General features: G+C 37.4%; 1 protein-coding gene across 1 annotated transcript in view; it reads left to right on the forward strand.

Annotated features, from left to right (window-relative positions):
* Positions 1-1,859: 1,859 nt before the first annotated feature.
* The window catches only part of LOC103610757 (centrosomal protein of 192 kDa-like), a gene marked incomplete at its 5' end in the record, with an annotated part of 34,277 nt that continues 19,963 nt past the window's right edge, over positions 1,860-16,173 (forward strand). The window contains 12 exons of the mRNA XM_008594855.1: positions 1,860-1,985; positions 2,177-2,320; positions 2,455-2,518; positions 2,932-3,071; positions 3,175-3,267; positions 3,804-3,922; positions 4,763-4,942; positions 9,284-9,374; positions 9,534-9,710; positions 12,817-13,077; positions 13,327-13,442; positions 15,119-15,228. Of these exons, the coding sequence (XP_008593077.1) occupies positions 1,860-1,985; positions 2,177-2,320; positions 2,455-2,518; positions 2,932-3,071; positions 3,175-3,267; positions 3,804-3,922; positions 4,763-4,942; positions 9,284-9,374; positions 9,534-9,710; positions 12,817-13,077; positions 13,327-13,442; positions 15,119-15,228 (1,621 nt within the window). The remainder of the gene's footprint in view (positions 1,986-2,176; positions 2,321-2,454; positions 2,519-2,931; positions 3,072-3,174; positions 3,268-3,803; positions 3,923-4,762; positions 4,943-9,283; positions 9,375-9,533; positions 9,711-12,816; positions 13,078-13,326; positions 13,443-15,118; positions 15,229-16,173) is intronic.

Genomic DNA, 16,173 nt, shown 5'->3' on the forward strand with positions numbered 1-16,173 from the left:
TTTGTCTTAAAGTCTATTTTGTCTGGTGTCAATATTGCTATGTCATCTTTCTTTTCATTACTAATTTCTTGTTATATCTATTTCCATCTCTTTATTTTTGAGTTTTCAACATCAGTTTTATTATAATGTCCCTGAAAAATTCAGCCAAAATTTTTCCATGCCCCCCCCCTTCCCTTTTGTGACTCCTTTTGGATGGATTAAATTTTCTTTTTTCCTTCTTTTGCATTAGTTTTGAAATTATACACTTTTATTCCCATTTTTGCAAATTGGTTACCCGAGGCAAAAACTAATCAGGACCTCTGTTCTGTTCCCAAACATCACATTAAGCTTTGACCATTTTAATGATCTTTTTTTCATCTTTATTATCTTTGACTAATATTTTAGTTCCAAATGGTTTTTAAAATCCCAGTATTAAATTTCTGTAACAGATTGACTAAGTTGTTACACGTTTTTGCTCACTGTTGAGTCATACATCTTCTGCTTTTCCCTCTATCATTCTCTTATTTGTATTTAAAATGAACTTATTTTGTAGTTCACTTCAGATTATTTCTATTCTTGGAGTATTAATACCTCTGCTAGTTACTTTTGCTGGATATTCCTGATTATGTTCCAGTTTTTAAAATAATATTTAAAATTTTTTAATGTGAGCTCACATTTACTGAGGCTGCTTTTTGCAGTAGGGATCACCTCTGGCCTGGTATTTGGAAGTGTCCCTAGAGGGCAAGTTGTAGAAATGCTGGAGTCACTGAAGGCTTCATCATTCTCCGCATGGGGCCCATGTGCTGGTGTGGCCTAGGCCCAGCCTTTCACATTCTTGCAAGTGATCTTTCCATACCCGTCCACCTTGGACAGGTTCTCTGTTGTCCCCCATACATGTGAACAGAGTTCTTCCAGTTCTCTTTTCATTTCCAGAAAGGGCACTCTGAATTTCTCGGCTTTATGCATGGAGTTCAAATTCCATTCCAGCCTTGCTCTGCCCACAGGCTTGAGGTCATGTCTTCCATTCTCAGTAGGGCGTTAAAGCTCAACCACCTGGGGGTGAATCTGAACCCCAGACCTTCATGGGCCACCACGAAGGTCACCTCCTGCTTGCCAATCTGTCTTTGATTTCACTTCATTTTATGTTTGGCTAAGGGGAAAAAAAATATTGTGTGTGTGTTAAATATCGTCCGGCATTTCTACATGTGTTGGTAGGAGGGTTCTGTGTACCTTGGTCTCCCAAATTTATAGAAGTCAGCCTGTTCTGGTAGTAGGCACTTGTTTTAAACTTTTGATATGTCTATTTTGATGTTTTTGAACACTTTCATTATTTCAGATGTTTGTATTAAATCTGAAAATGCCAAAGTATTCATGATATTTTTGTTGTACATGAATGATTTCTATCATTTACCTCAAGATTGTTAGGCAATGTTTTTCTGTCTTTTTTGGTGGCTGCCCAGTACAGGAATCTGAACCCATGATCTTGGTGTTATAAGGCTACGTTCTAATCAACTGACCTAACCAGTCATGGTATGTTTAAAGGGAATTGAGAAGTCAATATTCTAATAGTGAAGGGAGATTTATGTACTTTATAAAATTGTCAATTTCTCTTAAGATCTAATAGTCTCTTCAAAGTAGCATCAGCTAAGATACTGCTTTCTTCTATAGTATATTTGGGTACATAGACTACTTCAAAAGAAGAATTTAACATTTATTTTTGTAGAAAATAAGCAATTGTAAAATAGCCTGGGAGAAATAGGTAACTTTACCTTTAATGCTGACTCTTAATTTGTGGCTAGAAAAGGCAGTGATAGAACATAAGCTGCAATATTTATTAATAATATTGCTTTTCATAAATTAGTCCCTTTTTTTGTAATTAGGTAAAAACAGACAAGAAAGATGTTCTTGATTTTGGTGACTTGACTTACGGAGGCTGGAAAGCTCTCCCATTAAAACTGATAAATAGGACACATGCCACCGTGCCAATCAGACTGATTATTAATGCTGTAAGTACTAGCATACGGTAAGAAGCTGTTTACAGAGTACGTTGGTTTGGAATTATGGATACTGCTAATATCATTCTCAGTTCATTTTTCTTGTGAAAGTACATTTTTTTGGTTAAGGATTCCATCAAATTTATCAAGTTTAACATAACACTGTTAGCTGTACTGAATCTGATTCTTCTGTTTCTGAACAGGATGCGATAGCCTGGCGCTGCTTCATGTTTTCCAAGGAACCCATCTGTGCTTCTGTGAAAGCTGCTCCTTGTGCTGATGTAGTCACTCAGCTGGCAGCCACTTCTGTGGTCAGTCACCTGATGCCTGCCAGTTACGATGGACAGGTAGGGTGGGTGGGTTGAAGAGTTGGCTTAGAATTAAAGGGGAAGTTAAGTTTCCAAAATGCTTTTCTTTCCTTAAGATTTCAATCTTAATATCAGTACACATTTAAAAAAAATTTTTCTTTCTTATTTTATAGGATCCAGAATTTCTGATAATTTGGGTTCTTTTCCATAGTCCAAAGAAACAAACCAGTTTTTCAGGTATCATATTTAAATTTTGTGGGAATTGCTTCACTCTATAGCTAAATAAACTGCAAATTTGAAGCTTACTTTCTCTGTCACTAAATGTGAGTACGTTGAGTAATTTTTCCTGTATTTTATGTTTTGAAAATGGGACTAATGTCATACTGTTTTGGGTCAAATCCATGAAAGTGGGTAACCCAAGCAAGTACTGCTAAAAACCTTTTGGGATATTTTCTTTTAATTGATCTTATCACATCTACCAGTTGGATGTTTTCTTTCTTTTTCTCCACTCATTTCTATTCCTCTTTTAATTCTTTTAAAAATCTTCTTGCCTAAATTTCGTTACAACCCCTACAAGCATTGTGTTGGACTACTGATGATATTTAGAATTAAATATCTGGTCTCTGAACTAAAGGAATGAACTTTTGTAGAGATTCTAGACTCAGCAGAAGAATTCTTGGCAAGAGTTGATATAGAAGTTGACAGCCCAAACCCTACACCAGTTCTTAGAAGCGTTGGTCTCCGGGCAAGAGCAGGAGTAGCTAGGATACATGCTCCGAGGGACTTACAGGTACCGTCACTGCTCCTCTTTGCCTGTTTTCTTTCATGTTCAGGTTGATTTCACTTTAATTGTGACAGTTTTTTAAACATTCCTGTTTTGCCCCATCCTCTAGACTATGCATTTGTTGGCCAGTGTGGATTCCTTAACAAAGCAACACTTACCTTTGAAAAATGCTGGGAATATTGCAGTTTATTTAGACATCAAGGTAGGAGCTCCTGTCCAAATGCTGTAAACTAGTCTTTCCTCACCTGCTGGGGGTTGCGGTGCTGCCTGCCCTGTCAGTGCCGTGAGGATTTAAAACTAGGTGTTAACAGTAGTGTGAAATTTTTAACTCTGAAGCCTAAAGTTTTAAATATAGGAATGACATTGTAGATTGGTTCCTGAAAGCTTTGCATATCATCCTGTGGCTAGGTGGAGTTGGGGAAGAGTGAGCCACATGCATAAGGCATTATTTCTAGACTCACAGGTGAGGGAGAGGGTGTTAGTAACCGGGAAGTGGAGATGGGGGTGGGAGATAGGGATTGGTACGGAGGACGGAGGAGGAAGATAGGGATTGGTACGGAGGAAGGAGGAGGAAGAAATATCCTTTCCAGGAGATAAGACAAGTTGGGACAGTGATGGACAAGGAGGGACAAATAACCCATCATAGTAAATGACAAAGGCACATAGTTAAAAGGAGTGCCTGGGAGAGAGCCACATCTGTATAAGTCAGCCTTTAGTTACGACTGTATCACTGTTTAGGTCCCAGAACAAGGAAGTCACTTTTCAGTGGATCCAGAGACTCTATTCCTTAAACCTGGAGAAGAACGTGAAGTTATAGTTTCATTTATTCCAAAGGATCTCAAAGTCTGTGAGGAAAGGTACTAAAAGTCTGTGAGGAAAGGTAATATTAAGATATTTGTAATGACTAGTTTTTACTCATCTCTCAAAACAGCCACTCACTTAGATCACAGCCCGAATGGTAAACTACATATTTTACTATACCTTGTAAATAATATAGCTCTGCATAATTAACCACTTTCATTTAGCCTCAGAGTTTCTTCTTCTTGTTACTAAAAATCTCCTTTTAAACCAACTGGATAGAAATGATGAAATCACTATTTTCAAATATATTCTGACAAAAGTAAAGAATAAAACATCATTTTTGATGTTTCTCATTAGCTTTTTATTTTTCTCCCATGAAACCATTAGTTGTCCTTGTCAGTTAATTCAAGATACTTTCCTCCACCCCTTCTCCAGGCCTGTGAGTTTCTGGCTCTCAAGTTTGCATAAACCCAGCTTAATGCACACTGTCCTCTGAAACACGCAGGGCTTGTCCACCAGCTTGGGTTACAGAATGCTTCCATGGGCTCAGTCTGCTATTATGACCCTACAGAAGAAGGGAAGAGTCTGGCCTGCACTTGTGCCTGGAACTCTTGCCCTCAACTTCCCTGGGTTGACTCCTTCTGGGAAGCTTTCCTTTACTCTTCCCAAATTGCTCATAAATAGTATTCCTGTAGCACCATGACGTCTCATGTAGGTGTTGTTATGATCGTCTCTTTCCTTGTCTGTAGTCTTCTCTGGAACATAAGCTCTAAGGATGGGAATGTCATTGTATCCTCAGCACCAAGCTCAGTCTCTTGGACAAAGGAAGCTTGTAGAAAATAGTTGTCAAAAGAATGAATACGGGACATTCAACTTAGGTTTTCTTCCTTTGTTAGGATCTTGAAAATATTTGTCCAGCCATTTGGACCTCAGTATGAAGTAGTATTAAAAGGCGAAGTAATAGTTTCTCCAGGAAGTAAACCTCTGCCACCTGGATCTTGCTGCTCAGATATTCCATCAATTTTGTCCAACAAGCAGTTTCTGGCTTGGGGAGGTGTCCCTCTTGGAAGAACACAGTAAGTGTACACTTGGTGCTTGGTGTGCTGAGGGTCTGCTTTCGTTGCCTAATGTTATTCTCTGCTGTGTTATGACCGCCTCACTATTTTCAGAATTGATTTAAAGCTGTCTTAAATTCACTTAATCTTCCTGTTATGAATCTTAATTTTTTTTGTTTTTTGTCCTTTTTGAGACCGGCCGCACCGTGCTCAGCCAGTGAGTGCACTGGCCATCCCTATATAGGATCCGAACCCACGGCGGGAGTGCTGCTGCTCTCCCAGCGCCACACTCTCCCAAGTGCGCCACGGGCTCGGCCCATGAATATTAATTTTTTAATTAGAGATTTCCCCTCTTTTTAAAATGCAACCCAAAGAATTTTTAATTTTCTTTGACTCTTTGGTGAATTTTCTGTCAGTTACCAAATTTAGGCAATTGAGAACATGTGTGTTTCTTCTGAGGCAAGCACTATGGAAAGGAAGAAAAAATAATCAGACATTGTATTCTGTTTTAAGGAGTTTACAGTCTTCTAGTTGGTGAATACTCAATATAATATTTAAGAGTGCAAGAGGTCTCTAATGGTGCAGATATATTCTGTCATAGTTTAAAGTGAGTTGTATCTCTAATTTTATTTTTATTTACTTTGATTATAAATTCTGAATAACTCTGGGTTAATAAAATTAGTTGGCATATAATATATAGTATAGAAATAGTTTTTTCTCTCATAAGCTTAGCAGCATAGTTAACTTTTTTTTACAGACCTAAAATTAGTAAACTCTTCTAATTAACAATGTAGGTAATTATTAAACCTAAATGTTTACTTGTTTATATTTTGCACTTTTGTGTTTGTTCTGAATTTTTACCCACACATTTCTAGGGTACCTGGGAGATGAGGGTCTTCTGGATGAATATCTACTACAGATGTGAAGAAACTACTTCTTTAACGTTATAAACCTCCTGACTTTACACATTTCCTCCATCTGCTTAACCATCCATGCAGTCATCTGTGCCTTGTCTTGTTCTAAAAGCAGCTTTGAAAAAGACACTGTAGGGTAAAAACAGTGAAGTGATAAATGGCTTCTGTGGGAAAATGAAATGCAGTGGAGCATAAAGGCAGCACCCTGAAGGCTGCTTTGAGACCCTGTTAGCTTAGCCCTGACCCTCCTACCCACTGCTGTACAGAGAGTCACGTCATCAGTTAAATGATCCATACTGTTCAGATGCTAAAAATAAACTAATTCTTGCTCGAGAGAAGTACAACTATTCCTGCCACAGACTTTTGAGAGATGTTTCTTCCAGGTGTCCTTTCAAAGATAAATGTGTGTAATGCAGTGAATCTCAAACAAAACTTTACAGTAAATAGTGCATCCCATTTCCTAGGATGTCCCCCTCCCCACTTAGGTGCTGTTGTGCAGTTTGCTTTGGAAGCGGACACCAGAGCGTGGTGCATCACAGGCACCACTCTGGGTGTTGCTAAAACCATGTGGTTGTTTGAGATAATTTAGGTCACTTAGAAGAATGGATGGAACATTTGTTCTTTTTTTTTTTTTCCTTTTTGTCTTTTTTCGTGTCCGGCAACGGATCACAACCCTCAGTGTCGCCCCCGTACTGGACCGGGACCGGCAACGGGATCGCAACCCTCGGTGCTGCTCCCACACCTCGCTCAGCCAGTGAGCGGGAACCGGTCTGTATGTGGGATCCGAACCCTCGGCGGGAGCGCCACCATGCTCCCAAGCGGCGCACTGTAGCAGTGCGCCACCGGGCCGGCCCCGGAACATTTGTTCTTTAAGCAGCTCCCTGCAAATATTTCCCTCAGCTAGGCTTTTGAAAAATGCCAAGTGGAGGTGAGTTTGACGAAATACCCCTCTTCAGTAGCTCCTGTATTGTGTCATGTACTTTTGAAGCCAGTTAAGATAGAATTGGGGGGATTGAAATATGTTGACGGGCAAGGCAGAGTAAGGACACATGTCCATCTAGAATGCTTTTCCAGTTCTATATAACTGAGCCTGAAGAGTGTCTGACAAAATTTTCCTTAAAACATTAATTTGTGGTCTGCTCCAGTATATGTACAAATTGTTGACTGAGGCCCTTAAGCTCTTTGCTATGGAAGGTGGCCAAAATCATTTAACTGTTCTGCTCATCCACCAGTGTGTTAGTTAAAAAGCAAAGGGGGGCCGGCCCGGTGGCGCACTGCGCTAGTGCGCCGCTTGGGAAGTGCGGCAGCGCTCCCGCCGAGGGTTCGGATCCAACATACAGACCGGTTCCTGCTCACTGGCTGAGCGAGGCGCGGGGGCAACGCCAGGGGTTGCGATCCCGTTGCCGGTCCCGGTCCGGTACGGGGGCGACACTGAGGGTTGCGATCCGTTGCTGGACATGGAAAAAGACAAAAAAAATAACAAAATAAAAAGCAAAGGGACATTACCTTACAGGATGCCCTAGCAATCATAGTTATTATTAATGTGCTATCAAATTATTAAAGTGCAGACTCTGAAAAGCTTCAATTACTGAGTGTCCCTTTTGGTACACAGCTTATCCTATAACTGATCTTGTCCACTAAGTCACAGGCAGAAGAAAATTGAGTAAGAGCCACAATTATCCTTGTGTTGATCTTGATAGAATTCTCTATGCTGTGATAAAATTTGTAAAACATGATTAATATGGTGGAGATGGCTGTTCTTAAAATCCAGCCACTCCTCAGATGCCGTACCATCCTGAAATTTCACTTATAGTTTATTTAAAACAAAATTAACACTTGGTAAACTTTTTTAAAATTGAAAATTAATGTTTGTTAAATTGACCACAGGGGAACTGTCTTATGTATGCTTTTGGACTTGTCAGCAGCATTTTTTTTTTTACCTAGCCCCTTTCTGAGTGAGGGGCATTCAGGCTGCTCACACTTCATGACTTCACTTTCTCCTGCAGAGTTCCTATAATTCCTTCTTCTCCAGCAAATGCATGAGTAAGCCCCATGCAGGTGCAGGGAATTGGCCTGAAAAACCGTTAGTGCTCCTTGTCCGTAAGAGTGGCGTGGGTGAGATGTAGGAGCTGCCAGTCCTATGAGAACTGCTCTGCCTCTGGCAGTTGCTGGCGCTTCTCATGCAGAGAAGGTCCTATTGCAGAAGGGAGATTTGAAGTGAGCAGAGGATGAGTATAGGGAACAAATTAATAAATAAGTAATTTGCAGGGCATGTTATCAAGTTAATGGGTTTTGCCTCAGCTGCAGATAGGAATGATAATTAACAAATTACCATTGTGTTTTCCAAGTATAAAATGGTCCAAAGTGGAATTTCATTTCAACTTGAAAATTTTGGATTTCCAGTTAAACTTCAATATTTTTTCATATAACTATTTGTTCCTTCATTCTAGTTTCTTCCTCAAAAGTCTGCTTATATGCTTTGGCTATTTGCTGGTTAGAATTTTAGTATTTTTTTCTTATTAACTTGTATGGACTCTTTACAGAGTAAAGATGTTTACCCTTTTTATTTTGTATATGTTTTGTATATTCTTTTTAAAACTAGAAAACAAGCTTCTCCCCCTGCCTTGATAACTGTACTTCTTAAAATGATAACCTCATCTCTTTAACAATTAAGAAATATAAATAAATAAAAATGAAAACTTTATACAGTGATGTTTCTTTCAGGAAGTTTTCCCCATTCAGTGTACATGTGGAAGGCTTTTCCCAGGGGTGCCGATAGTCAATGGGCTTGGCCTTATGCCAGGTGGACAAGGCGTAGACCACAGCTTAAATAATTTATTAACTGCTGATCTTCAAAATTCCAGTAAAATACAGGTTTATGCACATATTCTCTATTCTCCAATGAAGAGAGGATTCATATAGTTTTAAATATTGAAGGGCTTTCTTACTGTCAGCCAACTGCTGTTCATATGTTCCTTCTACTTGCAGTGTAATTTTTAAAAAATAGGGTTAATTCAATATATTATTTAAAAGGCTACTTTTCTCATGAGCCTCTTAGCCTAGGACTGCTTAGTACCCTGAAAGTTAGGCTGAGCTAGGTATTCCAAGTAGGTGTGGTATTGACTTAATGATTTAATGAATTTCTTAACATGGATTTTTATTGACTGATGTTTTATAAGACAGATAATAACTATACATAGACTATAAACGGTAAGGTCAACCAAGGAGCTATAATTCCAAGAAGGTTCTCTGAAAAGGTGAGTCTTGAGACTGTATTTTCAGAACTGTAGCGTTCTAGGACCATGGAGAGACAATTCTAGTTTACTAAGGTAACATGTACAATCAGTCCATTTCTAGACATTGTGGTTGGTTTTAATTGGCTTCATTTTTATAATTGTAGCAATATCCATGCAGGAAAACCTCATTTAAAATGTGCAATTGTTTTTAGGCTTCAGAAACTAGCTTTAAGAAATAATTCTACATCTGCAACCCAACACTTACGACTGCTTATTAGAGGACAAGATCAGGACTGCTTTCAGGTTCGTAGAGTGCATACTCTCCTGTTCTGTCTGTGTTGTCTAGGTCAGGACACTTACATATGCAGACCACTTTGTATTACTCATCTTTTCAAGAGTTTGTGTTAATTGTATATTTTATTTGTGCTACAGCTTTGTTTTATGACTGTTTTTAAATTGTAGCTTCAGAGTACCTTTGGTGTAGAAGAGCGATTGACCAGTAACTGTGAGATCAGAATTGGCCCGAAAGAAGACATTATCATCTCTGTATTATTTGCACCTACTCGATTATCTTGTATGTTGGCTAAACTAGAAATCAAACAGCTTGGAAATCGATCCCAACCAGGCATTAAGTTCACAGTAAGATAATTTGATTGTTTTTTCCTCCCATGGAGTTTATAACATATTATAACTGTTGGTTCAATGTTGGTAAGTCATATATACTCTGCTTTTTATAAGTCCAAATATGCGATTGTCTAGAGTTATCAACAAGTTAGGGAGCAATTGTCCACGTATAAAAGCAACCATCATGGTATTCCTGTAAGTTACAATCTCTCCTAGTACTTTTAAGTTTTATTTCAGTTTGAGAATTTTTAAATGTACTCAGCTAGCTTTTCAGGAACACATCTTTGGGTAAAACCAGATAGAGCTGTTTAAGATGTTGACTGTCCAAGTAAATTTTATTCTTTCAGTTCAGCAAAAATACTATCTTAGTCCATTTGGTCTGCTGTAACCAAATACTGCAGATTGGGTGATTTATAAACAACAGAAATTTATTGGTCACAGTTCTAGAGGTTGGGAAGTTAAGATCAAGGTGCCAGAAGATTCAGTGTCTGAGGGGTTGCTCTCTGCTTCAAAGACTGCTCCTTCTTGCTGCACATACACAGTGGAAGGGACAGAGGCACTCTCTTTATCCCCTTTCATAAGGGCACTAATCATATTCATGTGGGCAGAGCCCTCATAACTTAATCACTTTCCAAAAGGTCCCGCCTCTTAACACTGTCACACTGGAAATTAAGTTTCAAAACAGAAATTTGGGAGATACACTCACCATGGATCAGTCAGTTCATTCTCTTTACCTGAGAAATACAGCTACTTGCCATCTCACCTTCCCAGTTTGGTTCTGAGGAACGAATGAAATGATCTGTGCTTTGAATACCGTAAAACATGATGGGACTGTGATAAAAAATTATTACTTATTGCATTTTGAGTACATGCTAGGCACTGCTCTTAATCACTATGTGGATTATCACATTTTATCTTCAAAACCTCCTTCTGAGATAATAGTATTCTCCCTTCTGCACATGTGGAAACTGAGGCGTAGAGAGATGCATGGCTGTGGTCATGCATTATATATGCCAGTAAGTGATGGAGGCTGGGTTTGAGTTCAGGCCAGTGGAGCCCGGATTTGTCTCTTATGCAGTCTCTAGGGTGCTAATGACAGCTCTACAGTTTTGTAGTTCTCTATAGCTGTGACTCTCAACCAGAGGGAACATTTGGTAATGTCTGGAGACATCTTTGGTTGTCATAATTGGGGACGGCACAAGGGAGCTTCTGGCATCTAGTGGGTAGAGGGCAGGGATGCTGCTAAACATCTTACAATGCACAGGGCAGCCAGCTCAAAATTTCAGTAGTCTGGCGGTTAAGAAACCTTGCTCTCGAGCTATAATTTTTCCTGTTTCGCCTTTGGATTTATTGACATTAGTCAGGTTCATTTTATATAATCTTATTTTTTTTCTTATCCTTTTTACTCAGTAGTAACTTATGATTCCTTAGGGCTTTGTTAAATACAGGAAGAATACTTAATATTGAGTTTTCAAAGCTACCTTTTCCCCTGTTACCATTTTCTATTTATTTTATACATAAAATTTACTCATAAGTTTCTGTGGAAAAAGAAAAATTAGAAACATTTTTGACTATTGAAACTACCAGAGGTCACTTTGATTGAGGTAAAATTTGTAGGAGCTTACAATCTGAAGCCCTTTGAAATGCTATTAATTTGTACTTAAAGGCAATCCAATACAAATTTATGAGGAACCTAAATTTAATTTTTCAAAATGTTATTTTGATTAGGTACGTAACAAAACTCAGAATAAGTCATTAATGTTTTCAAGTTTGCAAGGGATTCCTTGGAACCTATTTTAATAATTAGAAATGAAAGATAATTTTTTTTAGTTGAAACAGAATTGATTGTACATATCTGTGGAATACAATGTTGAATATCAGTACCTGTGTGCAATATGTGGTACTCAAATCAGGATAATTAGTATGTTCAGTGTTACACAATGTAATAATTTTTGTGGCCCTTTACCAATTTCTTGCTCAACCCCTCTTCCCTTTCCCACCTCTGGTAGCCTCAGTTCTGTTCTCTCTTTTTGAAAGTTCAACAAATTATTGTGATGATTGTTGTATCTTTCTTTTTTTACTTACTTTTTTCTTTTTTTAGCTCCTACTTATGAGTGAGGATGTTTGGTATTTCTTTCTGTTCCTGGCATATTTCACTTAACATAATTTTCTCTGAGTTCATCCATGTTGCTGCGAATGGCAGAATTTCACTCTTTTGGGTGGCAGAATAGAATTCCATTGCATGTATACACATTTTCCTTATCCAGTCGCATCCATTAACGGATATTTTGGTTGGTTCCAGCTCTTGGCTAGAAAGATAATTTTTAAAGACAAGTGTTTTAAAGAGTATGAAAAGTTTCTTTTCAAGCAGTATAAATCTTTTCCTTGTATTCTTATTTATGGAATGTCTTCTGTGAACCTTATTTCTCGGAAGGGTTGAGCCCTGTGGAGGCTGCAGCAGAACGCATCCTAAGGGCTGGTGCCAGTCTATGGCTTCCCTGTTACTGGCGTGTCTGTCCCTGGAGACTTGTTTTGAGTTCTTATCTTCAGTTTAGTCCTTTGCATGCTTCTCTCTGACACTAGCTAGACCAAATGCTAAGAGATTATACAATAATAAATTTCCCCCCAAACATTTTACTCTAAAAATGTTCAGAATTACTGACAAGTTGAATTATACAGTAAACACCCATTTACCCTACCACTTAAGATTCTGCAATTAACGTGTGCTGTATTTCTTTTACTGCATATTTAACCATTCATCAATCCATATATTTTTTAATGCATTTCAGAGTAATTACAAACATCAGTATGTTTCACCTTAAAATCTTCTTAAGCAAGCCTACCTATACTGATCTTTTTCTTATTCTTCTGTCATTTAAGCTTGGCTTTTGTAAGAAAGAAATCATTATTCTTAGCATATTGGAAGGTAAATAATTCTGTGGCTCTTTGATTTGTTTTTCCCTTAAGACAGAGTCTTTAATATAATGCTGGGCTGAAGGTGGGTAACTACTAGCCAAAGTGTACAAACATTAAAAATTTTAATTGTAGTTAATCTGACTGTAATTGAATTTTCTGCTTTCTTCTTACATAAAAATAATTTTGGATGTGTATATTCTTCTAGATACCTTTGTCTGGATATGGAGGAACAAGTAATCTCATTTTGGAAGGTGTTAAAAAATTATCTGACAGTTATATGGTAACAGTGAATGGCTTAATACCTGGCAAAGAAAGTAAAATTGTTTTTTCTGTCCGCAACACTGGCTCTCGTGCAGCTTTTGTTACAGCAGTAGGTTTTAAGGATTCTCAGAAAAAAGTTTTGCTGGATCCTAAAGTATTAAGGATTTTTCCAGATAAATTTGTGCTCAAGGAAAGAACACAAGAAGTAAGTATAAAAGTCTCTGCACTAAAAACATGAACTAATTTTTAGATTAATTTAATAATTATATATTTTATGGCCAAAAGCTGAAATAAAACTTGAAAATAATGTAGGAGTGAAAGTGCTTATCTTCTTGGAAATGCCATACTTGTGTCTATATTGAATGTTTAGGCTTATAAGACTTTATTCAGAATGAAATGACTTACTCAAGAAAAATATTTAATATTCACTCCTGGTTTTTTTTCTTGGCATCAGGATATTACTTTAATATATAATCCATCAGACAGAGAGAGCTGTTATAAAACTGGAACGGAACTGTCAACTATATACTTCTTTGGTGGAGATGAAATTTCAAGACAGCAGTATCGAAGGTAGATTACTTACTTTAGACGATACTTGGAACTATTTAGTAGAAACAATGAAGGCTTAAATGGCTTGGAGTTTGGAATTTTTAGAATGTTTCATTATTAGTGAACTGGTAGATGAAAAAATCTTGGTTAAACTTGTGCAACTGATAAGCTATCCTAATGTGAGGAAGAAATGAAATTCCTGTAGGAAGCTCATCTCTGATGTTTCTTTAGAGTGTGCCTTCTTTTCTAGACATGTGTATTGTGGTATTTTTACCCAATAGGAGCGTCATACTCCATAATAGGACCATATTCATAATGTACCTTGGGGATATATCAAGTGACAGTAGATTAGTTTCAGAAGAGATTTAAGAACTACTGAAAGATTACATTGTATAAACAACTGGCTAATTTGGAATATTTCTGGGAATGCTGTGAATTATTTGAAAGGAACAAGTCATTTTAGAAATGCGTAGGATGTTTAACTTGTAGCTACTTAAAGCATGTACTTTTATAAAAATTTGATACATCTAAACTAAATATAGTTTAATATGCTAAATTTTTGGCAAATTTAGGATAATTGATTTAGTTCTAGGTGTGAGTTAAACATAAGTTACATTCTCGTGCATTGGATTCTGGATTCTTTTAGTATAAAATTAGTTTCCTAGACTAGAGGACCCAAACATAAGGTAAGTGAAGTTTATGACATTGAGTCTGTTAACAGGAAATCATTAACTCCAGTAGGGAGCAAAAATGAATATACCAGTGTTTCCTTCTTCTGACCTTTCTGTTCTGCTGTATTTTATTCTGATATAGAATTTGGGAAATTATTTTGTTTTTCACTTGTTGAGGATCATTGGAATGTTTAAAAAGGGAGTTTAATGGTGACTTGCTGCATAATGTTAGAACAGACCAAATGTGGAGAGCTCACCTTTGAACCTGGTTTTGTTTTTTAATTAAGTATTTTAGAAATAGAAACTGAGGCTGGCCGTTTAGCTCAGTTGGTTAGAACGTGTGTTATAATACCATGGTCAAAAGTTTGAATCCCCGTACCAGCCATCTGCCAAAAAAAAAAAAAAGAAAGAAAAATAGAAATTGACATTTAGAGAAATTAGATTACTAGGTTTTCTGTTTTTTTCTTTCTCTCTACTGGGATATAGAAATCAGTGTATTGTTTTAGAACTTTTTTTTGCCATAAAGTAATATAGTAATTAGATTTCCTTTGTGAAAATCTTAGTGTTATAGAGAAATTTACATTTCAGTTTTCCCACCTCAAGGATTTTCTGGAAGAGGCCAGATAAACATAGTTATATGATAATTAAAATATTTCCCTCTGATAATCTTATCTTTTTTTAGCATGTTCTTTTTTTCTGAGAAAAATTTCTAACTATGACCAAATTATTACAAATAATGAAAATGTAAGACCTGAAAAGAATCTAATTTTACTCTTGTTTCTACTCGTATATTAGGGAGTTCTTGTTTTGCTCTTAATGTTGAACTGAAACCAATGATTTTACTACCGTGTGTAACTTTTAGTGGAACTTCCAAAACAGGTTTTCTTTTAAAATTAGGACTTAAGATATGAGATCTGCACACTGATGTATCATACTGTTAGTGGGATTTGCCAAATGCATTAATGAAGATTAATTAAGGTCATTTTATGTGTAAAATCACTTTTGAATAAAAATCTCTCCTGGCAGAGCCCTATTACATAAACCAGGGATTATAAAACAGATACTTCCAGAACATAGTGTGCTGCAAAGCATGAATTTTGCTGAAACATTTCAAGATGAGCGACTAGTAACTGAAGGTAAGAATTTCAGCATGTCTTTAAGTCTTCAGTCTTCTGGGTCATTTACAGTAGTGTGCAGGCCCAGTGATGTGACAGAAGAAAGAAGAGTGTTAGTTTTATATGGTGTCTGGTTGAATTTGAGCTGTAGCTCTGCTGTGTGACTTTGAATAAATTATACCACTGAATTCAGTGTTTTTATCTGTAAAATGGGAAGAAGAATGATATCTGTCTTCTCATCCACACAGAGTTATTATGATGATCAAAGTAAAGAGCTTTGTGATGTGTGATCATTAGATGTTATTAACATATTACTGCACTTATTCTATGGATTAGACTTGTAAACAGGAGGAGGAGAATGGTCATTACTAAATCAAATTAATTGCTATTTAAGATTTGATTATTGTGAACTCACACTTATTTTGAGATTGCTGTGCTGTTGTGCCTACTGTCAGATTTATGGAGGGAGTAATGGAGGCAAAAAAATTTCCAAAATAGACAACGGTGAAGTGATTCTAACCTCAGTGGTTGGCCGTATTTGAGCTAAACAATTCAAGTATTTAATAGTTTTATTACTTACACAAAATATATGTATCGAGACATACAAATTGTGTAAAAGTGTATGTATAGATTTGTACCACAGTATTGTTTATAATAGCAAGAAGGCAGAAGTAACCTAAGTGCTGAAGAATAAGGGGTTGTCTGAGCATTAGAATACTTTGAAGCCATTAAAACAATGACATGGGGGCCGGCCCGGTGGCGCACTGGATAGTGCGCCGCTTGGGAAGCGTGGCGGCACTCCCGCCCGAGGGTTCGGATCCCACATACAGACCGGTTCCCGCTCACTGGCTGAGCGAGGCATGGGGGCGACGCTGAGGGTTGCAATCCCGTTGCCGGTCCCCGGCCCGGTACGGGGGCAACACTGAGGGTTGCAATCCGTTGCCGGACACGGAAAAAAGACAAAAA

Source organism: Galeopterus variegatus, unplaced genomic scaffold (assembly GCF_000696425.1).
Source record: "Galeopterus variegatus unplaced genomic scaffold, G_variegatus-3.0.2 Scaffold11726, whole genome shotgun sequence".
Lineage (NCBI taxonomy): Eukaryota > Metazoa > Chordata > Mammalia > Dermoptera > Cynocephalidae > Galeopterus > Galeopterus variegatus.